Source organism: Lithohypha guttulata, assembly GCF_036872675.1.
Source record: "Lithohypha guttulata strain CCFEE 5908 chromosome Unknown scaffold_2, whole genome shotgun sequence".
Classification (NCBI taxonomy): domain Eukaryota; kingdom Fungi; phylum Ascomycota; class Eurotiomycetes; order Chaetothyriales; family Trichomeriaceae; genus Lithohypha; species Lithohypha guttulata.
Window position 1 is genome coordinate 897348 of NW_027042751.1, and position 23509 is coordinate 920856.

General features: G+C 49.6%; 7 protein-coding genes across 7 annotated transcripts; 2 read left to right on the forward strand and 5 right to left on the reverse strand.

Moving 5' to 3' along the window:
* Positions 1-1098: 1098 nt before the first annotated feature.
* On the forward strand, positions 1099-2379 carry LTR64_002438 (uncharacterized protein; the record flags this gene model as incomplete). The annotated part of the gene is made up of 2 exons (XM_064896808.1): positions 1099-1305; positions 1354-2379. The coding sequence occupies 2 exons, from the start codon at positions 1099-1101 to the stop codon at positions 2377-2379; spliced, it is 1233 nt and encodes a 410-aa protein (XP_064755758.1).
* Positions 2380-3465: 1086 nt separating this feature from the next.
* LTR64_002439 (uncharacterized protein) lies at positions 3466-5657 on the forward strand (the record flags this gene model as incomplete). The annotated part of the gene is made up of 3 exons (XM_064896809.1): positions 3466-4951; positions 5010-5242; positions 5304-5657. The coding sequence occupies 3 exons, from the start codon at positions 3466-3468 to the stop codon at positions 5655-5657; spliced, it is 2073 nt and encodes a 690-aa protein (XP_064755759.1).
* A 205-nt stretch (positions 5658-5862) lies between these two features.
* LTR64_002440 (uncharacterized protein) lies at positions 5863-7446 on the reverse strand (the record flags this gene model as incomplete). The annotated part of the gene is made up of 1 exon (XM_064896810.1): positions 5863-7446. One exon carries the CDS (start codon positions 7444-7446, stop codon positions 5863-5865), a length of 1584 nt encoding a protein of 527 aa, XP_064755760.1.
* A 691-nt stretch (positions 7447-8137) lies between these two features.
* ERT1 (Transcriptional regulator of nonfermentable carbon utilization) lies at positions 8138-10391 on the reverse strand (the record flags this gene model as incomplete). Its single annotated transcript, XM_064896811.1, has 2 exons — positions 8138-10071; positions 10154-10391. The coding sequence occupies 2 exons, from the start codon at positions 10389-10391 to the stop codon at positions 8138-8140; spliced, it is 2172 nt and encodes a 723-aa protein (XP_064755761.1).
* Positions 10392-12604: 2213 nt separating this feature from the next.
* Positions 12605-14466, reverse strand: LTR64_002442 (uncharacterized protein; the record flags this gene model as incomplete). Its single annotated transcript, XM_064896812.1, has 3 exons — positions 12605-12942; positions 13029-13611; positions 13681-14466. 3 exons carry the CDS (start codon positions 14464-14466, stop codon positions 12605-12607), a joined length of 1707 nt encoding a protein of 568 aa, XP_064755762.1.
* A 786-nt stretch (positions 14467-15252) lies between these two features.
* On the reverse strand, positions 15253-16319 carry emi5 (Succinate dehydrogenase assembly factor 2 mitochondrial; the record flags this gene model as incomplete). The annotated part of the gene is made up of 2 exons (XM_064896813.1): positions 15253-15740; positions 15815-16319. The coding sequence occupies 2 exons, from the start codon at positions 16317-16319 to the stop codon at positions 15253-15255; spliced, it is 993 nt and encodes a 330-aa protein (XP_064755763.1).
* Positions 16320-16924: 605 nt separating this feature from the next.
* Positions 16925-18835, reverse strand: LTR64_002444 (uncharacterized protein; the record flags this gene model as incomplete). The annotated part of the gene is made up of 1 exon (XM_064896814.1): positions 16925-18835. The coding sequence occupies one exon, from the start codon at positions 18833-18835 to the stop codon at positions 16925-16927; it is 1911 nt and encodes a 636-aa protein (XP_064755764.1).
* Positions 18836-23509: the final 4674 nt, after the last annotated feature.

The window sequence follows — 23509 nt, forward strand, 5'->3', positions numbered from 1 at the left end:
CAAACCTTCTGTGACATCTTCTTTGCTCACATCAATGTGCCAAACGATATTGCGGTTTTCTGTGAGCACTTTTACGTGTATCTCTGTTTCCGGCGAGAGGAATCTAGAGAGCGATATCAAAGCGAGGCAGTTTCTTTGCCAACCGTTGCTGTAGGTTTGTACCACACAGAAGTAGATCTGTGCGACTCAACCGAAACTCAGATGAAATTGAACCACCATGTCTGACCTGTTCCTGCTCTTCTATCTCGCTCACGTTGTATAGGATCGGACGAGATCACAATAGTAAGACGTTGGTGATAACCTGTCTTGCATGTGCTCATATTAACAATGAAACTGTTGAAGTCAGCTGCGTTTGCAGTTAGCAACGTTGTATCACGCAAGTTCCCAGTCCTAGGGTAAGTAGGGCTGATCACAGGCAGTGGGTGGTATGTTAGCTGGTTAGTAACAAGAAGTGTGAACACGACACAGGGAAGGTACTTTGGAAGGTACTAGTAGAATTAGTAAGAGAGATTAATTATAGGGAACCTATTTAAGTAACTAGTGTCAGAATCAAGCCTAGTATTCCCCAAAAAGGTCGCCAAAATATCACCAATGTTGGTGATAGTTTGGAAGGCTTGGCATATAAGGCTGTTACACCGCTAGGCGCAGTCTCTGCGCACGGTCGTAACAACTTGGAAGGATTCCAAGTACAGTGGCGACGTCGGTACGCAGGTGATGTGCATGCGCACCTCGCCCTAGCTATCTATGGTGCACCCTAGTAGCACGTGGCCTGTTCCGACTAATGTGTGTATAGTCTGACAACTAAGTATAATAAGCTTTATAGTCTAGCCTCACTAGACTTTCCTTCGTTATAGGTTTTGGTCTAGACTAACCCTACCCTAGCTTAGTTCTTAGTCGTTGTATTTCAGGTCTGTCCTGTTTTAGTTTAGTCCAGGCTGATTCGGGTTTAGGCCACCTGTGACCTGGCCTGGTCTTGGGTATGGCCGTAGACTTGGCCGCATGATAAGTCGTGACACGTTGTCTACCGTCCTTTGTGCCTGATGCTATACTGGCTACACGACGATACTAGTATAATCAGTCCAGGCAACCAAATATGCGATGTCGTTGCAGCACATTCTGCTTCAACCAAAGCTGTTACTTGTCTCCGTCCTAATATTTCTGGCGATATTTTCTCTGCATGCACGACTAGGGACCTTGAGGTCCGCGTATGCTACAATAGGGGTGCAGGACGATGATTCCCATCACGAACCCGATGGCCCTGACTGGCAGGCAAGACTGGCTGATGTCCAGAACTCAACACTAGGAGTACGAAGGCTGTCCACAACTAGTAAATACTGCTAACAATCGACATAGTTCCAAAAAGTCTTTGCAATATCCTTGTCTGAACGTACAGATCACCGAGACACACTGGCCCTCACTTCCGCCTTGACCGGCTTCGAAGTTGACTTCATTGATGGCGTCAAACCTAGCGACATCTCCGAGAAAGCCATGCCACCGAATCCGGGTATTGGAGATGGAGGCGCAAGAGGCGCCTGGAGAGGACACATGAACGCTCTGAGAAAGGTCGTTGCTGAGGGCATCGGAAGCGCTTTAATAGCAGAGGAGGACTTTGATTGGGATATACGACTCAAGAACCAGCTTCAGGACTTTGCAAAGGCCTCGAGTTCTTTCCTGTCTCAATTCGGGACCGATCAGGTTCCACATTACGCTGAAGAAGCAGGTGAAGCGATCGAATACTCCGAGTTGTTGACCTGGTTTCAAGACAATCAAAACTCCATTCCTGTTCCTAGGTCTCCATATGGTGATGGCTGGGATGTTCTCTGGCTAGGAAATTGTGGTATGCGCCTCGAAGCCAGACGACAAGACTGGCAGACCTTAGCTATCGTGCGTCACAACGATTCTGCCACCGTTCCAGCCAATCAGTACTATAGCTGGGACTGGGACCGTCCCGATCCACATCCCTACAAAAGCTACCCGAATCGAACACGCCTCTACCTCAGCCAGCCTACCGACGGAGTGTGTAGTATAGCATACGCAGTCTCTCAACGTGGTGCTCGCAAGCTTCTACTCGAGTTGGGTCTTGAAAGAGCTGACAAAGCGTTTGATCTGATGTTGCAGGATTTCTGTCAGGGTGGATGGTATGGTGGTCTCGCCGAACCTCATGCTTGTTGGGGTGTATTGCCTTCGTTGTTTGACTCGTACAGAGCTGCTGGACCGGAAACTAAGGATTCTGATATTGTGGACGGTGAAGCTGGGAGAGTCAGGGATAGTGGTTATGTGTTGAATATACAGCGGAGTGTGAGGTTGAATGCGCGGAAGTTATTGGCTCAGCCGCCAGAGGAGATCTTCGACCAGTATCCTTATGCTGAAGGAACATGAAGATTCTCCCAACGTCTTTAGAGGCATACAAGGCGTATGGCTATTTAGATCACGAAAAGCTGAAGGAGGCCAGCACCGTCACAACCATAGTTGCCACTGCGCCAACTAAGAATCATTGTGCGAACTATACACCAGAAAGGGTTATGTTTTACCTAAAGCTTCAGAAAGAAAGCACGACTTTGGTGTCTGCAGCTAGCCGTTCAACTTTCTCCATGTCGCTTGCATTGAAGTTGATCGGAAAGCTGGGGCAGGATCTTCTACCTCAGCAGGCACCTGGGTGATCGCTCACGCATGCTGCCTTTGAGCTTCACCGGTCGCTATCTCTTGTTTGCTATGTAGGACGATAATGAGCCCCTTGCACGGATCGACCTGGAGCTTGCTGGACGTACATGTGCCTACTCTGTGCCTGGACACTAGGTCGACAATACCGCTTAATCACAATACTTGAGATTTCCTGTGTTATGGTTCAAATGGTCTTGGATTATATATCCGAATAGGCTTCTAGCATTTTTGATAGGCATCAGCTGGAGTGAGTAAAGTGCACTCGAGCCACTTCCTTTCCAGGGTGACTCGAGCGACTCCTAGCGCTAAAGCTTTAGCAAAGGTGCCTTTGTCCATTCTGGGAAGCTATGCCGTCGAAGCCTCAACGACTTTTGGTGTTGTTCGTGTTGCCACCCATCCCGAAAGATATGCCTGTACTGTGCCGCCTTGTGCTCTTTCAGCATGTGACAACTTCTAGTGTTCGTTCAACACCAACAGACGTTGGCCAGATCATCTTGCGTACAGGCATTCGACATGGTTGTACTAGGCAACTGTCGTGCTATAGAGAATGAGAGCCTGGCCATCGATCTTTGCATACGCCCAGGATCATGTGCCTCAGAGCGCGAAAGTGCCTGATCAACGATGATCTGTGTATGAACCATGTCGAACCCTGCATCTTCATCAGGCAGAATCGCTGGAGTGAGATCATGGCTTAAACTTATATACTCAACGGCAATGCCAGTATCAAACCTGAATACCCATCTGTCATCCTGCCCCTCAGTCTCTACTATAAGATCTTGCTACTGAATCTTCTTTCTAGCAGCTATGCTAGACGTCTCTTCAGGAGATTCCAATGGCTGCAGCACTGAACCCGCGGCCGAGGCTAATGTCCCGCCAAACAAGGACAACGGCAATGAACTTCCCTCAAAAATGGTCGATGCTCTCCAGACGGATGTCGATGGCGCAGTAACCAACTCGACCTTGACCAATGGGGACGACAAGAAAGGAGAGGACACCAGGAAGAAAGAATCCCAGAAGTGCGAGGTTCAAGCCTACGAGGCCCGGTTCGACAGCGATGGTAAACGTGACCTGAAAGTCATTGATGCTGCTGCCGCAGAACAGCAAGATGCCGACACCGAGAACGAAAAGCGCAAGCATGCTCTATGTTCCTACAAGTGGTACAAGCGAGATGGAGAGATCGAATGGGAGTCAGTGGAAGTCATGTCGCCCCATATTATCCTTGCCTTGCAAAAGGTCATCGATGACTATCCTGGTGAACACTTTTGGTCCGATACAGTCACAATTGACGCACCATATCGACCCATCTTTCACCACCGAAAGGAGCTTGCAGAGTATGCTGAAAAACTCGACGACAAGGACGCCAAAGCCCACATTGAGCTCATTCTTAGCTTCCAGGAAAAAGAGAACCGGAGAGCTGTCTCGGAGTACGACTCGAACGTCAAGAATGCTGTTGATCGACCTTCAGTTAGATGGTCCAACCTGTGGATGGTTTACCGGCCCGGTCTACTGTGTTTTACACGTAGTGCCAAAGGCTTGAAGTGCATGGAGATCGTCAACTCGTATGAACGTGGCGGAAATTGTCCAGCATATGTTGTTGTGGCCAAGTCGTTCACTCACGATGGCAAGACCTTTGGTTACGATTTGACACAAATCGATCAGTGTCCCTACAAAGGTATGAGAGAGTTGAGCAAGCTCCACTGTATCCCTCACGACTATTATACCGAAAATCGAGAAGATGCGAAGAAGGCCTTGATCCTTCGTGGTCGCAAATTCTGCTCCTTGAAAGGTAGCCATTATCGGACTTACGCTGGAACTGTTGCGGCTCTTGCTAATGTTCGTGACTGGGAAGATCGTGGCCGCTTTCGAGAAGAGACGATGATCATCTCCTCCCGCATCATGGTTGACAGCAAGATGTTCTCCATCATGAAGTCTCCCAACCGTATCTATTTGGACGAGGCCAAAACTATGCCAAAGGACTGCAAGCCAGAAGAAGAGCACGAATACATCACCCAACGCGACTTGCTCATTTGCGACAATCGTATACCAGGGTACGCCTTACAGATCAAACGGTGGTGCTGGTTCAACATCGATGACATTGCTCCTGTCGACTTCAATAAGGACGCCTTTGCTGCACTCTTGATCCCAGCTCGCCAGAAGTCTCTAGTTCACAGTCTTGTCAAGACACATGTTAGCAAGACTGAAGAGTTCGATGACATGATTGCAAACAAAGGCAAAGGTCTGGTTTTTGTGTTGCATGGTTGTCCTGGTGTGGGCAAAACATTTACTGCAGGTATGTCACAGGCTATCCTCTCCAACACACATCTGACCACAACTAACACATCCTGCAGAATCAGTCGCCGACCATATCGAACGACCTCTTTACGTCCTCAACAGTGGCGAGCTCGGTATCCAGCCAATGGAGGTGGAAGACAACCTCAACAAAGCCCTCATGCTAGCAGTCGCCTGGAACGCAGTCCTTCTCATCGACGAAGCCGACGTCTTCCTCGAACAGAGATCCGTGCAAAACCTCCAGCGCAACTGTCTCGTCTCACTCTTCCTCCGTGTCCTCGAGTACTTCCAAGTATGTATCTAACCCCCCAACCACATCCCTACCTCTCAGCTAACATTCCACCCCCTCCCAGGGCGTCCTCTTCCTCACTACCAATCGCGTCAGCACCTTCGACCCAGCATTCAAATCCCGCATCCACCTCGCCCTCAAATACAACGCCCTAACCGCCACAGCCCGCAAAGAACTCTTCGCCAATTTCATCAGCCGAACGTCCAAAAACCCACCGATCTTTGACGACGAAACCTTAGGACGCCTTGCGGCAGTAGACATCAACGGCCGACAGATTAAGAATGCGGTCAGGACGGCGAGTGCGTTGGCGAGGGATCAGGGTGTAGAGTTGAACGAGGACCATTTGCAGGTTGTGATAGAGACGATTGCGGAGTTTGAGCAGGATTTGGCGGCGAGTACGGATGAGTGGTCTTCGTGAGTGATTGGCAAGTGCAGTGTTATGAGGTGTGTTGTCCTGTTTTGTGGATAGATATGCTCTAGATTCGACTTTAGACTCTGTCGCAATGTTGGGTATCAAAAGTGATAACGAAGACGATGTACTCTTACTTGTTTGCGAGAAACAGACATGCCTGGGTCTAGTTCTTGCCATCAAATTCGAGCATCTGATGTACCTATACTTGCAACTACGTAGGAAGCGGAAACGGAAACACAGCAACCCCCCTAAACCCATCAACACTTCTCGCCCTAACCCCAAAAACAACATTATCCTTCCCTAGCCCAATCGTAGCAGCTCTCCTCCCATTCCCTCCAACAACCACCTCCCCCATCCCAACATCAATCACCTTCTGCCATTGTGGTGCCGTCGTCGCCCTCCAAACAATCTCATACCCACCCACACGCTCCTCACCATCAACAGGCGGATCCCAGAAGAACTGGCTATCATTACTCAGCGTCGTGTTAATATACACATTTTGCGGGACACCAGGCGACTGTGCGAGGCTATACATCCCTGCGAGGTTTACTTTGCCCACACGAGCTGTGTACTCATAGTCGACGAATTCAGGGAGATCGCCGTACTGCACAGGACCTGCGTCCGGAAAATCTGGGTCGATGGCGACGCGGACGTCCTGGTGTTGATGTCTGTAGTCTTCGTAGGGTTCTGTGAAGCGGACTGCGGAATAGCCAGCGGCGAGGAAGGAGCTGTGATCGCCGCCGCGGAGGTAGCGGTCTTGGCGGTTGATGATTGCGATGGACATATTTGTTGCGGCGTTTTCGGAGACCTCTTTGAGGAAACGCGCGAGGTTTCGTGTTGGGCTGTCGTCTTCGCCGCCAACGGTGATTCTGCGGGCTCGTATTGTAGCGTTTTCGACGGTTAGAGAGGGGAGGCCTTGGGCGAAGAGGCGGATGGTATTGGGGTCGGATGAGGAGGGTGCGTTGCCAGTGTCGTAGGAGTTGCGGGCTTTGGGGGAGCCGATGATGTCGTTATCTAGCATGCCTTCCACGTTGATGGGTTGGGTGGAATTTCGGTAGGTGAACGCTAGGTTGTTGGAGCCGTAAAGATTCTGTTCTTCGCCTGCAACGGCCACGAATACAAGTGAAGCACGGAGTTTTGGTACGTCAGGACTGGAGAATATGCGCGCGAGCTCCAAGGATAGAGCTACACCGGAAGCATCGTCGTCGGCGCCAGGCGATGGGTCAGCATAGTTCAACGGATCCGAATTTCGAGAGTCGTAGTGACCAGAAATTACATAGACGCGACCAGGTTCAGCGGCAGATCTGTAGGTTGTGCCTGGCAAGAAGGCGACAACGTTGGAGATGTTGACTGGGAATAAGATTCGGCTTCCATCTGGTCCTTGTATATAGGAATTCAGAGACACCTCGAGGCCAGACTCGGGATTGGCTAATGCATAACTGTTGAACTCATCATAGAGCCAATCTCTGGCTCCTGCTATACCGAATGTGCTGTTGGAAATGTCAACTGACAGAGTAGCTCGAGTTACGAACGAGACAAGCTTGACAATGTGTGACTCGATGTTCGCTACCGATATTCGAGAAAGCAAATCGGTGAGGAGGCCATCTGGGTCCTGTAAAGTGTTATCAAATCCGACTGTGGTCGGAGGCCATGCAGAAGCAGGACAAGTCAAAGCATCGGGCAATCCTATCTGACGCTCGAAAAGCACTGCTGTAGGATTTTTCGAGGCAAGTGGTGCGGCATAAGATCCAAGAGCTGAGAACGGCAACAACTTGAGGTAGGAACTCGTCTTCATATTCGGGAAGGTGTGGAGGTAAGAAGGACGCACGTTGTACCTACCGTGTCAGCTCTTGCACTCTTATATAATGCTGCAACATGGTGTCGACCAATACGACCTTCCAGTTTGTACCTAGTACGAACACTGGACGCTCGAAGTTACCTGGATTCAGGCGATACATATTGGTCGCATTCTGCTTTCGATGCCTGCTGATGGACGTCACTCATTTCTGGCAGTCACTTGGATAAGCATCTCGAGGTAAGCTCTTGTCAAATAGAAAAAGGCAGGAGTTCGCTTGGTGGAGGTCGACGATCTTCTCCTCTGAAACGACATGGGTTGTGATCAAGGGCTAAGCTCGAATTGTAAGGTCGTCAGCACGCCAAGAAGATCGTGCCGTGTTATCGATGAAAGACGCGCTCAATTCCGGTTGAGTTCAGAGCGATCACTTTTCGGTAGGGACAATTTCGACAGAACACTTCCCAGTAACGAACTCAGCGAGCTGGACCATGGAATCTACGTAGGAACGTAGTGGTAAACTCCTCCTAATTATTTGCAGTGCAATATATACCAGCACATTAACACATATATGCTCGTGTCCATTTCCAACGACCTGAGATAGCCACACCAACCTGTTGCTTTCTGGTACAGTCCTCATACCATTGACCTGAAAACACCTCTGGAACAGTTTTAGACACGGCCTCTCCAGCCGTCATATACAAGGCAGAAAATTTAGAACAATAGCCATGGGTACCTCAAAGACATCACGTTTGATAGTGACGCAGTAGGAGACCTCGATAGAGTCTGAGCTTCCAAGCTTCGACAGTCCTTTCTCACCGCTTATGCCCTTCTTCGCATCTAGCGGTCGTGACATAGCAAAGGAATCCATTCGTGTCAGTCCTTGTCGAAATCGTTGTAATTCGGAACTGGTCATACGATTATTTTCGTTGTGATCTGTGCCGTTGTTTTGTGACTCGTGTTTCGCCTTTAGCAGGTTCGCCGCCAATACGTCGTCTTTGGTCATGTATTTGAGCAGCTTCCCTTGTCTCATCACGCTTCCACGAGAATCACCAAATGCAAGTCTTGCAAAGTCCTCGTAGAATTGCACGACAGATTCATCGTCGAGAACCTCGGCAAGAAAGACAGGCTGATGACGACCCGAGGCTCCATCGACGTGTTCATCTTCTAGGCGTCGTCGAGCGGGTGTATTCATACCCGTGCCGCGACCCTTGGAATTAGCACCACTTCCTGCCTCGCTCGGAGTGCCGCCCGAATGACCAGTATTGACATTCAAATTTGGCTCACGTCCCAGTAGAACATTCTTTTTCCATCCAGTCAAGATCTGGAACTCCTTCCCGACGGCAGCAATCTCTCCTGTTCTTCTTGCAACGAGGGTAGGTGTACCGACACTTTCGATGAAGCCTTCATACTCCCAAAGGGTGCGTTGGAAGCACTTTTCCATGAATATTAGATCTTCTCTGTTCAGCGTCTTAGTCGTTGCTATAAAGGAAGGCCGAATGCTGGCAAGGGATTTAGCTATTGCAAGTGTTTTCGATGGCGAGGCAGCAAAGCGACGTTGTAGATAGGCGATCAGACTGTGAAATCCAGTAGTGTAGGGATAAGGAGACGTGACGGAAGTGTATATGGAGGATGGGTCTCGTGGTCTTTTCAAAGTCGATGGTTTTACAGGCAGCTGAGACTTGGCTTTCAACTGCGGTGTCGAGATAAGAGCAGGAGGTGGTGCGGAAGTTTTCGTCTCAGCAATGTTGCCAGAGGTTAGTGGGAGGAAGTTCGTGGCGGAAGACGTCGGTGGTGGTATGTGAAGTTGCTGCTGGTTCTGCATGTTCACGTTCATCGTGGATGAATCCTCGTGCTTTACGCCTTCTGGAGTATTGCTATGGGCTTCAGGCGATGTGAAATTATGCATGTTAGACTCAATGGCAAAGGCATTCGGCCCGTTGTGGTTGTAAGGTATATTTCCATAGAAATTGACTCCGTTCGTCCAGTCGACTGCTCCTTCCCCGTAGCCAAGTGATGGACTTTCGCTTATACTGCCAAACGGCATCTGATATTGACCGATCGAGCCTCTTTGTGTGCCCGTGTCACTGTCAGGGGTGTCTCCAGCTCCTGTGGCCATCTTGCCAAGCATGCCAAATTCCAGAGCACCGTAACGATTGCCAAAATTTAGGCCAGCGATGTCGAAGTTGAAGACACCAGAATCTTCGAATAATGCATCTTGCCACCCAGCAGAAGGCATAGAGACGGATTGAGCATGATGGCGGACAGATGTAGGTGATGGCATCGTTTGAGACATGGTCGAGGCGAAGGACTGCTGGCCAAAGGAGGCCGTTCTTTCGTGCATGCTAGGCGGAGGCATCGCAGACAGCTGGGTCGGGGTAGTGGTGTACATCTGAGGGAATGGCTGTGGGTTCTGAAAGAAGGATTGCTGTGGTTGGAGATTGTCGGTCTGGATGGAAGGTCTGTTGGCTAATCGCTTCGCCTCTCCATGGCTGTAGTGATTGGCAGCACCAGGCAACAGTGCTTCATTAGGAGCGTCGTGAAGGTATTTCGCCTTCTTTCGCACACCATCTTGGCAGGCATCAGCAAGGCCGCGCTTGATGCATCGCTGGCATGGACGTTCATCACCTACACACCCTCGAGTCAGTGGCAGAGTTTAGGATAAGGACAGGTCATATCAATAGCCCAGAAAAGCAGGATCAGTACATACCACATGTCAAATGAGCTCTCTGACAGGCGTAACAAGCCCTCCTTGCCTTCTTCCTCTTTGGGCGATTAGGATCCTTTGCATTGCTGACAGGCTTACCAATGCCATTTCTTGTGTGAGAGTCAGCAGCAATCATAATAGAGTCAGATTCCAGATCCTGCTCGTTGTCACTGGCATCTGGGGAGATGGATGGAAAGTCTTTGGAATCGACATGGTCATGGACGGCAGACGGCAAATCCATTATACTCCAGACCTTATAGCGCGCGGGCGCATCCAGCTGAAAGAAGATTCCTCGAGTGCCGGGCGAGCCAAGCGCAATTACTACGAGACCAAGTCTGGCTGAGTGCTATTGGGTCTGTGATACCTGCCGAACCAAATTATGTCCAGGGTGGGTATAGATAGTATCCTGCTCTTCACAACTGCAGCAGGGGGTCCAGTGCTGCTCAAACGCTGAGACGATCGTTATGACCCACTCAATTGTTTGAGACAGGCCTGGACGGCACCGAAGCAGCGGGTCGTTGAGTTCTGCAGCGGCAGGACGTGCATACGCGAGAATCGAAGCTGACTTGCTTCAAGTTTTCCTGTATTACGGAATGATGTTTGTACCAGGATGAGTGGTTCCTGACGTCTTTGGAGGATAGATGGTGAGTGCAGATAGTTCCTCAGTTCAGAGAGGTGGTGCGACCTGGCCTGCTCTTGTGTGACGGTGATGGAACATGCATGAACAAGCAGCAGCGGTGTTTGGACTAGGATGTTGATGTCAGGAACGAGCCGAGTGGATAGTTTCCACCAATTTCAACAGCATGCAAAGGTCGAGCTCTTGTTCACAGTCGTTAAGGTGGCTGATAGCTGTACTCGTGCAATGTAGCGATGGTCGTGCGAGAGGCACGAGAGCTCCTGCAAGCTATTTTTGCAGCGGGGACGACGAGGTCAATCTTTCCAGCTTGTCGCATTGGCTGCTGGTATCCTGCGACCATCACTTAGGGAACTGAAGGCGCTGCGACGAGGACATGAGTGAGTGTGTATTGTGAACATGGCCAGCTGCGCTTCACCCCACAATGTCAGTCAATTTCAACTCTACTTGGGGTGGACCTGCCCAGTCTGCCCCGACATGAACCTGGACTTTTGACAGGTCTTTAGCTCGCCGAGGCTGGAACTCCTCCGACGATAGGCTTGGTGATGGCTCAGCCACTGCTAGGTCACCCCTCTCGGTCGCGTCTGGACCACCAATCATCTGCGCCTGCTTACTGAGGCGAGCCTCTTTCCTATTAGTTGTTTCATGTGCTCTATGCAATTGTGCAGCCATCTCACACTACCACGTCTTCACCACGCGATCACACAAGGCTCGTCTACGTACAAAGTACACAAGAAAATTTTCACATCGAAGCCACGTCTAGGTAGAAGTTTCTTGGGCTAGCTGAGATCACAAGCAGTTGTGTACTACGAGTACAAATACGTATGCTCTGCTCGTTGTCCGCTATACCCCCCCAATCTCATGAGTCGATGTTGTCGATCCAGGCACATCTTTGACTCTCACCATTCTCGTGTCATCGAATGCCCTTTGTTGTTTACCACACCTGCTAGATGTCAACCATGGGGAGCTAGAAAAATGTCCATTGAGAATCGCATCAGACTACGATGTTCAGCAATGGCTATGAAGACATGCGGTCAATCCATAACGGGAGCGACTGGTACACCAGGTAAATATGTAGAGAACCGTTGACTGGTCGGTATCTGTACGTCGTCCAGCATCACGAACGATCAACCCATCTGTCTCCACCTTTCATTGAGATAGGCGACAATCTAACCCGGCAGCAAGGTTTCTTTCAGATCGCCCACAGGTACAATGCAGCACCAGATAAGCGAGCGTTTTACCATGCTGATGGAACGATGACTCGACCTGGTGGTGGTGGGTGGTGGGTGGTAGAATGGTTCGTGAAACACAAGAACGGCGGTCTGCTCAGAACTGGTCGAAAAGAAAATTATTGGTCCACACGTGCCATCGTTGCAAACACACCTACCAGAAATCCGAGATCCTTCAGTCCTTCCTCTGGAAACGTTGTCCTCAGTATGCAAGTCCTCCAGCAAAACCCTTACGAACAGGGTTTCCTCGCGTGTTGCAGATCACGGTGAAATCTTCCTCAAGCATCAGACCGCTATCCACGAAGACGAACCAAGCTTCAATGAGCGGCCTTGCTGCGAGCAACTTATTCTCCGACCCACTGCACTTTCGGCAACTCCCTTTCCTTGCGTACGCTCATGTCGTCAACAGCATTTGAAGTGCAGATCTCCAGCAGTCGCCTTTCGTTTACGGCCTATCAGTTCGCACCTTCTTGACATAAAATCAGAAGCGGTACAAACCAGTGTGCAGACGACCCTTTGAGGTGATATCGATACTGCACATGCCCAAGCGACCTCATGCCCATTTGGATATTGAGTGGTCCCCCAACTCCTTCATGTTTGAGAAGGGCTGAATCGGCTCTTAGCTCGAAGCCGTTTGCCGTACACATAGAACAGAAACGGAAACGGCGCCATCACCAAAGTCAAACAGGCCAACAAAGTACTCGCCCAATGAAAGCCGAGAGTCGTGTACATCTGCCTTCCGAACAGAGGGAAAGCACCGGCAAAGGAACTTCGAGCGAATGAATTTGCCGACAGTGCACTGGCCGCGTACAATGGAAAGGCCTCGACCAGAAACGTGAAGATGCCTACGTAAGTTAAGATAATGCCAGTACCGAAGAATGCCGTTCCTATGATAGGAACTATCCAGTGAATTGACGAAAAGATTGTCCCTAGACCAGTCAGCTTCTCAGACCGAATTATGATCGCATGTGCGAAGCTCGTAGTGGCTGCACATACGTACTCTCGGTATACTCACATGCGAACCAGAACAGCCCAACAACACAGAACCAACTTCCGACCACACTCGACGGCAATCGGTATTCCGGCTCCGACGCCCTCTCGCCATGTTTTCGTTCATGCACGTCCAGCTGATGAATGTACAGATAATGCCAGATTGGATCTGAGGTGATCCCTATTAACATGCCAATCAATATGCCCAAAAAGGCGAGACCGTTTTGCCAGAGGTTGAAACCGTACACGTTGGCGAAAACCAAAGGAAACGCCCCAAAGAACAAATATAGAATTCCCAACAGAATGGCGGAAAACAGACAAAGACTAAAACACATCGGGTCGAGGAATAAAATCAGGAATGGCCGATAAAGAGAAACCATCACGGTCCGGAGAATGGATTTGTCGCTGACCTCCAATTGCGATTTCCAAGACTCGTCGCCAGTCTCGGCTCGAAGCTTACGTGCTTTCACTCTGAGCACAGCTGGAGCGTACGTTTCAGGTACCAGCACAGAAATCGCCACAAGCATGACGCCAGCCCAGATGAGGAGGATGTAGTAAGTCCAGCGCCAGTGAATATTGGAATTGACAAAGCCACCCACAATCGGACCCTGTCATGGTCAGTAATGGTGTTCGAAAGAGCTCACATACGTCCTCGGACTCGAGCAAGGTGTACTTACTATACCAGGACCCAGGAACGGAGCAGCGGAGTAGATCATCATTGGCGCCGACAACGTTTCCTTTGTAAACATATCGCCCACAGTTCCACCAGCTACACTTAAAAAAGCCGAGCCAGAGAAGCCATCCAGAAATCGCGCAATTAGCATTGTTTGGATATTCTGTGCCACCGCACTTGGTATCAACCAGACCAGGAACATTGAAAACCCAACGATGTAGATAGGTCTTCGACCGAAGAATTCACTCAGTGGTCCAAGTATCATCGGCGATAGACCCAACCCAAACACAAATAGCGATAGACCCAATGTCGCCACGATGCGAGAGCTGCCAAATTCCGCGTTCATCTGGTCATAGGTCGTGGTGTAGATCGACGAGGTAAGCGTGACACACATTGAGCCCAGTGCTAATGTCAAGACGATCATCCATTTGCGCCAGGTTGGGAAGTTCTTCGGATTCAATGGGTCGTCGGGTCCGTCCCAGACAACTTCCTTGTACCCTTTCTCATCTGCAGAGTCCTCTTCAGCTTTTGTGTTGTTGCCGCCGTTGACATGGTTCTCGTCCACAGAGGGACGACTGCTGTAGTAGCTGTGACCATCGATATGTGAACGTGTGTGCGTGAGCTGACTTCGTCGTGAGGCGGAAGTCTGCACTGGTGTCAAGTGACTGCCGTACGAGAAGATTGGCGCTTCCAGCTTCTCTGCCACATCGTTGCTGGCGGTAGTGTCTTCGACCATCAAGCGCGGTATCGAAGCTGTCGCCGCGTCATGGTAAGTCTGAGAAATGGCCATCCTGAATGTACCACCACACCTGTCCGTGAGTTCTCCTTCACAGCTAGACAATAGCAAATCTTATCGACAAAAGAGCCTAAGCTTTTGATTCTCGCGTGATTCACAACGTCCTCCTGCTGTTACCAGCCAGCTGATCGTTGTACGAAATGCGCTCCCAGGCTCACCATTACCACAGCAAGACAGTTACAGTACTAACAAACATAGCACGATAAACTTGAATCGGCCACGAACCTCCTTATCATTACAACTCTTTTTCCATAATTCGTTAATAAGCTCTCATGGTTCACTAATAAAACTACAAGTCAACCACTGCATTACTCATCATAGGTCGTCATAGGCACAAAGAAGATTTCTGTGCTCTACTGGGGGAGGGAATGGATGTACGGCACTTGAGACTTTTAGCTCCACTTTTCTAACGGGTGAAGGACGGAGTTTAGCCGATGGACAGCGGAGCGTTGATGAGGCGGCCAGGCATCTCTATTGTGGTGAATAGTAGTACGTTGTTCGTGCCGTTAAAGACGCGAGGTTCGTACATCCTTATTATAGAAGATCGTTTCGATCGCAGAGTGTGACTATAAGGACAATGTTGATAGGGTACGATGGGGCTTGTCGAGAGCGTATAGAGAGAGCCGGGCCAGACGAGAGACAATTCTGCTGAGTAATTCGGCAACGATTCAATGTGCATTGGTATCACACATGACAAGCTATTGAGACACAAGATTACCCATTCGTACTGCTGACATATCACATCCAAACATACATACCCACAGATTACTTACTATCTGTCTACAACGACGGCATCCTCCCCATCCCCGTCGCCTGCGCCTTAGCATCAACATCCTCATTAACACCCCCCGCACTCCTCTCCTTAACATGCTTCCTCAACAAATTCAAAATCTCACTGTCCTTCCACCTCTGCGGCACCGGCCGATAAGCAGGCTTGAATGTCCCCACCGTCTGCGCCCACTCTCCACTCTTCGGCGCACCCTGCTGCCAGGCTTTTGTCTCTTGCTGTTTCGACGGGTCAGACGGCGCGTTATACTGTGAATCTGTCGAAGGTGGCATGTTCGAGACCGAGCCTTCGGCGTATTCTAGGGATGTCGGAGAGCCGCCCGCTGCGGTCTGTGTGGCCCAGTAGTAGATGTCCCAGTCGTTTTCGTCGAGGAAGCGGTCGTATTGTTCAAGTTGGCCTTTGTCCATGTTGTTGAGGTGTTGCGAGGCGAAGGTGGAGAGGAGGAGGTCGGATTCTAGTGTGCCTCGTTTTCTGCTTTGGTCTGTGAATGAGCAAACTAGTTAGCATATTTGATCTCGGCTCTGAAGTAGTGGCAAGACAGTAAGAAATACGAACATAGTAATCTGGCTCGCATGGTAGGTGCATCCTCGCCCGTCCGTCTTATAGGCTCAATCTTGAACTCGGCGCCTTCCATTTCACCCACACCAAACTCTCCAGGAGCGGCAGTATTTGATTGGCTTACTTTGTCAGGGTCACCTGTCTGAGTGCCTCCAGTCATCTTCTCTGTGTTTTCTGGATGTTTGTCCTTTGGGGTATAGTTTCCATCGACATGGCTCAAGAAGTCTGCTGGCACGTTGAGTTTTCCTGCTGATGGAAGTTCGTTCTCGTTGACCGCTGCTGGGTTGGTGTTGGTCATATGAGGGTTGAGAGGTCGTTCGATTTGAGCTTTGCGGTGCTCGTCAACGTTAGGGTGTTGCCGCTGGGCGGATGTCTGCTGAGGCGAGACATGATCGGTTTCTGCTTTGAAGAGTGCTCGGCTTGAAAGTGATAGAGGTCGCTTGCTGAGCACGCTTGCGTTCTGCCGAGTCAAAGCTCGGAAAGCGAGTCTGGTGTTGTTCATCGTGGACGCTGTATTGTTGGAAGCTCGATTGAGGTAGGGAACCAGAGATTGTTCGAAATATACATAAACTTGCACTGGAGAACGACCTTGAGATTGAGCTCAGACTGACATCATGCAGAGCATGAGTTCCTTTCAATGGCTCATAGATGTCCATTTGATGAAGTGACCGCCTCCATCAATGTCAGTGCACGTTTGCACGGTTAAGCATCACCCGCATCTCCATCTTACTGTAGTATAGTACCAACCCAAGACATTTCTCGAAGCCGTTCCTAAACAATTCGGTACTCGTTGTGGCGTAAGTAAAATTTGAAGTGTAAAGTAATGGAAATACTTCGCGTGGAAAGGACTCAAGACCAAGAGCTGTCCGGTTCAGTTCTTGTACAGTCTATTCTAGCTCATGCTCATATGACTGTATACAGATATATACTATGCAACCATGCTCCTGTACAGGTATCTCAAACTCATGTTTCATCAGATTGCCTCTTCGACCCAATAACCAATTCAAGGATTATGCCTGCCATCCGAAACTCCTTAACACCATACAAAATCTGACGTCTTGGTAGTCAAACAGCCACCCATGCTTCATAACAGTTCAAGAAATTCGTTTACCATGTTTCGGCAATGTATTGTCCAGCTTCCTTCTTTTCTTCCCAGAATGCCTTGGCCTCATCCTTGTTGAGACCACCTTTGCCAATGGCAACGTCGATGAGAGCGGCCTCCACGCCTTCACCCATACCCTTCGAGCTTCCACATACAAATACACGTCCATCAAGCGCATTAATGATGAACCATACCAGGTCCGCTTGCGCTCTGACTTCTTCCTGTACATATCTCGATTCCGCCTTTCGTGACTGCACGACTTTCTTCACTTTGTCCTCGTGAACACCCCAATCACCGGCGTAGAGCTCATCCACAAGGCTGTCACGGACACCTTGAAGAACCCAGACTTTGTTGGCGCAGTTGGCGGACTTCAATCTCCTGTGTACAAACCCACGGAAAGGTGCGACGCCAACACCTGCTCCGATGAGTAACATGGGCCCGTCAGTCACAAATTGACGGGCCAGAGGATTGGCCATTAAACCTCTGAACATGGGCACTCGCAGATCGAGGTCTTTCGGGTCAATACCGTTCTTCTCAGCCTCAACCACTTGCATAGCCAAGCGTTCTAGAAAACCAGAGCCTACACCAGTCCTGTTGCCTCCTTGCCAATCCGCAGACTCGTGGACGGATACGGCAACCTCGATCAGACGTCTACCCTTGTCACCTTCGCGCTCGTGTGAGACAAGCGGGTCCTGAGAGAGTGAATAGAAGCGAGGCATAAGCTGGTTCAAAGTACCCAAAAGGTATTCCAATGGAGGCATCGAGGATGGAAAAGCGTGCAATAGCTGTAATAGGGTAAGGTAGGGCCCGGTTCTCAGGTCACAGAATGTTGCTTGACCTTGGGCTGAGCTCAGGTAGTATAAAATTTGCTTCTCGTCAGCATCAGATGCATGTTCGGCAAAGAGGCGGAAAAGCTGTTTCGTAGGAGGGTATGACTGTATATCTGTGCACCAAGTGAGAAGTTCTCGTCGTGTTGTGACCAGTTCACGTGCTTCATCCTCTCCCCAGATTGTCGGCCACCGACCCTTGGTTGTCTTGAGCAGTACTGGCTTATCCCGCACAAACTTTGGGACACCGAGTCTGTCAAAGATCTGATCGACCAACTTGGGGTCATTGGGTGCACACACACCAATAGCACCTCCCACACGAAACTCGACATCTCCTCCTTCTTCTGGATAATCTGTCACGTCAATATCGAAGTGAAATGTTCTCTTTTCAGCTCCAGCCTTGGTAAGTTCTCTTGCATGGTAAAGTGGTGCGGAGAAGACGTCATAAGGAGGATGAGGTTTCACAAAATTTGGGGGGTGTTTGTCGTGCTGAGTGGCTTGTGTAGAGCTGTCTGCCTTTAAAGACTCGAATGAAACAGTCTTCTCAGGCAGCTCGGCTAATTCAGTCAACTCGCTTTCCAGACCTAGCGCAGCATTGAGTCGTAGGTTGAGGCTTGTGTATGCATGAGTGTTTGGCTCACGAACCGAGTCACGCGAAGTTAGAGCGGGGCGCTGCTTGAGCTCTTTCAACATGCAGCAACCGCCCCCGCAACAGGCTTTCTGGAACATTTGAGTAGCACCACCTTCGCCTTGGAGGAACAATTTTGCATCTGGTGTGTCCTGCGAAACCAACATAGTGGAGGCACGCCTTCTTCTTCGAGACTTCTGTCCATGCTGTCGATCTGAGAGCTCTTGCACTGACCCGTCCGAGTCTTGGTCGCTCATAGGTGTCGAGGGCGTGGTGTCGATATCTGAAGAATTGTCGTTGGTGAAGACAGTGTTGAGACTCGACTCTACAGACTGCTGACTCAATGCTGTTATTGACACGGCACGTGTTTTGAGAGGTTCTTCGGGGATAGGGTTGGAGGGATGTGACGAGTCTGTGTGAGGAATGGGCGAGGAAGTCGCCATCGTTGCAGTACCAGCCATTGCGGCACGACGTGGTACTAGAGAGGATTTGCTGTATGCTTTGAGCGCGTCTCGAGTTAGCAACTTCGCGTATATCTATAAGAGAATAAGGGCAGCGACGAAAGACATGGTTTTGACTTGAACAACGCGCGTTGAAGGGAGCAGTAGGTTTAGGTAAGATTGTGTAGAAGCTGAGAAACTCACCACGGAAAGCGTTGGTCAGGATGACGTGAGTGTTAACTTTCGGTGCGGAATCAGAGTGCTGTCTCTCAATGAAGGATCCAACCACCGCTCTTTTTACCTGGCCGAACGAGGACTTGCTGATACGAAAGTTGCGTGTCAGGCTCATTCGAGCATCGAGACTGACTTTGCCAATGCAGACACGTGAGAATATATCAATGCAGTTCAGGTACCACAAGAGGAGTAGAGGCGGTCAAAGTGGCTTACCACACAAAGATTATCAGATCAAGAAATCTTGAGGCGAAAGCGCAGGCAAGCCGACAGTTACGCGGGGGCCGGCGGCACACATGCCGAAATTAGTTGGGTGAAAGGTCACCCTGGGGAACATTCGATCCGATGGGAAAAGATAAGGCGGACGCCGCGCTTGCTTGCCTCTTCCAACTCCCGAAACACGAACCGTCAGCCATGGACCTTTCTTTATCTGATCCGGCTCAATTTCGTCTGTGCTTCTATCCTCAGCAACTCACGCAATGATCATACAGAAAGCACTGGCACGGTGAAGCTATCAATTGCGACGTTGGAATAAGGCCGTTGGTTGCATGTCCATAGATTACTGTTAATAATGCTCGTCTATGATATCAATGTAGGAGTTGATTGTCCGTCAGACGGCTGACACAGTCCTGGTCAAGTGGAGCACATGAGGGGAAAGAAGATAAAGGACCTTCGGCTAACCAAGCGATGCTGTTTTCAACAATCCTTTCGATGGTCAACACTATCCGGTGCTTTCCAGTACCTTGTGCTGAATGCTTATAATGCAGCTCACTCAATACGATGTAATTCGCGACATGAGTCTAGCTGTTTGGCAAAAGCTGAGTCGAATACATGTTGTATATAAGCGACGAAATTCAAGTGTGTACCCACTGCATTCATATCGGCCCGGTGTCATTGTGCAGCTCCTTCCACCAAATCCATGCCCCAATCTGGAATATTTTCCCCACGATTGGTGTTGACAGCCAACGCTCCTATCTAGCTTGAGTACTTTTGATGACTCCTTATTAGCTGTATTTGACCAGGCTTACAGTGAACATCCAACGTAGCTATATCGTACCATTTCTTTCCTGTTGCAGCTGATTTCTGCTTACAGAAGCTTTCCTGCAACTGCCAAGCCTTTTCGCGTCTGGATCGTTCCATCAGTGCGGATCAGATAAGATCAGAGGGCTCAAGATCATCGCCAGCTCACTGGCTAGTAGTCATCCATTGCTCGATGGGAAGGTGGGACAGCCAAGGCTGTTGATTCGATCTCGGAGTCTGTCATGTCTCAGCCTCCTATACTGTACCTGCGTGCACCATGTTGCTGACCGGTACCGGACTGCCGACCTTCTGCCTAGGCGGATACATCATGAAGACTGTAAAACAGTGTGCCTGCAATCATTTAGGGTCGAACTTACTTTTGACCTCGTGTATGGTATGGAGGGGCGACAAGTCAGCAAGATGTACCAACCCCGTCAACCCGATGTTCGTGTCATGAAGAAGTTAAATGATGTCGCTGATGAGGTACGTCTACTATAGGCACGCTTCTTGGTTGCAGGCGATGAAGTATCAGAGGATGAGTGCGGATGTTTCTCAATTCGCTGTATTTGTGGTATGACCATAGCCCGTTTGCGGTTTGCCCGCCTCAAACAAGCTGCTCTACCTCAATAAGCATACATGTACAACTGACTGACCGACTGTGCTTTCTGCCCGAAAGTCGTGAAAGCTACGTACCTCCCTCTCGTGTTCTTGGGATTTGGTTCACCCCATCGTAGTAATGCTGACATGGATATCGAACTCCTATATGCTAAGACTTGACTTATGCTGTACCAACAACAAATGAACAGTTTTCCTTACACAAGCAACATTGCCTTGGTATCTTTGTATATGCTGTGGACGAGCGTTGCGCAAAATATGATCTTTGTAGTAGACCGAAAGGGGACCGAAAGGCGAAACGAAAAAGCAATGCTGAAGCATCCCGAGATTGTTACATGTATGGTGGTTGTCGTATCGACAAGTCACAGCTTGTGGCTGGACATTGTTAGAGGTGCCGACCTAGTGGTTTCCGCTGCTGCGATCTCGCCTCTTTCATTGATGGCCAGTGCCGCCGGCGAGCATTGATGAACCAATTGCTTATCTATATTGTCTGTCAGTCAACGTTGTTGGATCTGGACTGAGGATTGCTCACCTGTTGGATAGTCAGGTTCGTCTTCGCCATTAGCATCTGCTTGTCTTCGTCTGTTGGATATGGATGCTCTACATGGTCGGCAAACCATGACTTCAGAATATCCGTTACGTGCTTGGGTAGGTTGCCGCGCCGACGTCTTGTTGAGCCGATGCTAGCTGTATCACTGCCAACATAACCAGAGCCGCATTGTAGTGATGGTGGCCATGACGTGCCGTTAGGATAGCAGTAGGGATCATACATCGAGGAGCTATAGTCGTTCGTTGCCATATTGTAAGGAGTTCTGGGAGTCTGGTTGTAGATCGAAGCACCAAAGTCATTCTGGTTTGTCTTTCCATACGATATCTCTAGAGGCTCGGTTGGTGAAGTACAATAGTATGATTGGCGATTCAGCTGTGTTGGCCGCGAACCATAGGTGGGCGTGCTTTGACCGAGATTCATCTCTGTCAGCGAAGGTAAATTTTGTTGGCTGCGTCCCAAGGGTAATGGTGCACGACTGTAATATCCTTGTGGGGACGATGTGCTAGACGCATACGAAGCAGGACCATTTGAATACTGGCTCGCGGAGCCCCAACCTCCAGATTGCGAAAGCATCTCGTCGTTGTAATTGCTGAGGTTAAGCTCTTGATAACTCGAACTCAAGGATGGTATTGACGTGCAAGGCGGTTGCAGCGGCGATGTCTTTATTGGACTGCTTGATTGAGCTCTGCAGACAATAAAGGTATGCTGATAGTCCCAATCGTCCTCGTGTTTCGTCTTCCGGCCAGGGCTGATATTTGTCTCCGGCTTGATTATCTGTAGACAATTAGCTCATATCCAGAAGACCAATCTCGTCAAACCCACGTCTTGCAAAGAGGGTAGCTGTCTCTGTCGTTGAGATACTGATAAAAGTTGATGTTGACTGGAGTTGTATTAGTGCTATATTCCGAGTTGTTTGTGCTGTAGACGGCCAATATGTGTAGATATCAGTTCAACCTTCATCTGCGGCATGCTTTCATGTGTATTATGCCAGCAGCCTCCTGTTGTGGCTTGAATTGAGGTGGATGGCAAAGCTGGCGTGAAAGTGGAGGTTGATATCCTCAAGGATTATGGTCGTGCTCACCTTCGAGAAGATATACTATGTGGCAGCTGCATGTCAATGACACATGGCCTGGCACATCAAAAGGCTGAAATCTTGATTGTTGTACTCCAAAAAGAGCGGTGAAAATCTTTGAGTTCCAGAGGACGAGATTGAAGACGGTCCCCAGTTCAGCACAAGGACGAAATGTTAATAATCAGGTAGCATGAATTTTAAGAAAAGATAAAAAGCAGGAAAGTTGAAATCTTTGTGACGACGGGCACGAGTTAGGGAGTTTCAGCTGTCATATACATTCTCTGCTCACCTCGAAGGGTCCCGATACCCCAGATGTGTTGTTGCATAGAATCAGGTAGTGGGGTTCATCCAGGCCAGATTTTAGGTCAGGGGTGTAGGATATGACGAGAAGATGGGAACCACAAGTACGGACGCCTCTAGCACCTGGTGGCAGAACTTGGTGATCACGATGGTGCAGGCAGCCGAGCCAAATCTGCGGCTCCGGTAAGTAAGTAGCGCCACTCATGGGGGAGTACAATGCTAACAGCATTGACACTATCGGTATACGATAAGCCGGTGTGAAGTGAATGAAAATTGTGGTCGTCCAAGAAGTAGGTAAGTGGGAGCTCTACGCCCACGTTCCTGCGTAAATCTCCCGTCCAAGCATAATCAGCCAGGAAGTATAGAGTACTTGGTAATGCTCGGAACCATCTTGAAGTGTTCTTCGGAAGCAAAGTGCAGCGAACGCACATATTCTGCTAGGATCAAGCCGACCTAATGGCAATGTGGGCTGAAAACAGAAAATCGTGGTGATGATGTCGAGATAGTGGATAAACCAGGGAATGCTTAGCGTGTGAAAAGGACAGTCCTGCACCTCTGGCTTAAAAGTGTTGTCGGCTGCACAGTAGCTGCATCCTTAGTCCCAGGTACCTGACCCGGAGTCCTTCAGAATTCCGGACTTTCTGAGCATCTCGGTGCTCGCTTCTACTCAGCTGGCTCTGACCAGTCGCTTGCGAGCATCCAGCTGCATGGCGAGATTATCGAGCAGCCAACTCATCAGGTGAGAATCGAATATCTAGCATTCAAAGACCAGCATGATGTGGGACGCCCTATGGGAGTAACCAGCGACTCGAAAGCCACACCTATCACACTAGTCGATAGGATCTGCGATCTAACTAAACACTCTTTTGGCTTGCATAGGGGCTGCGTAGGTGACAGGGTCGGCTCA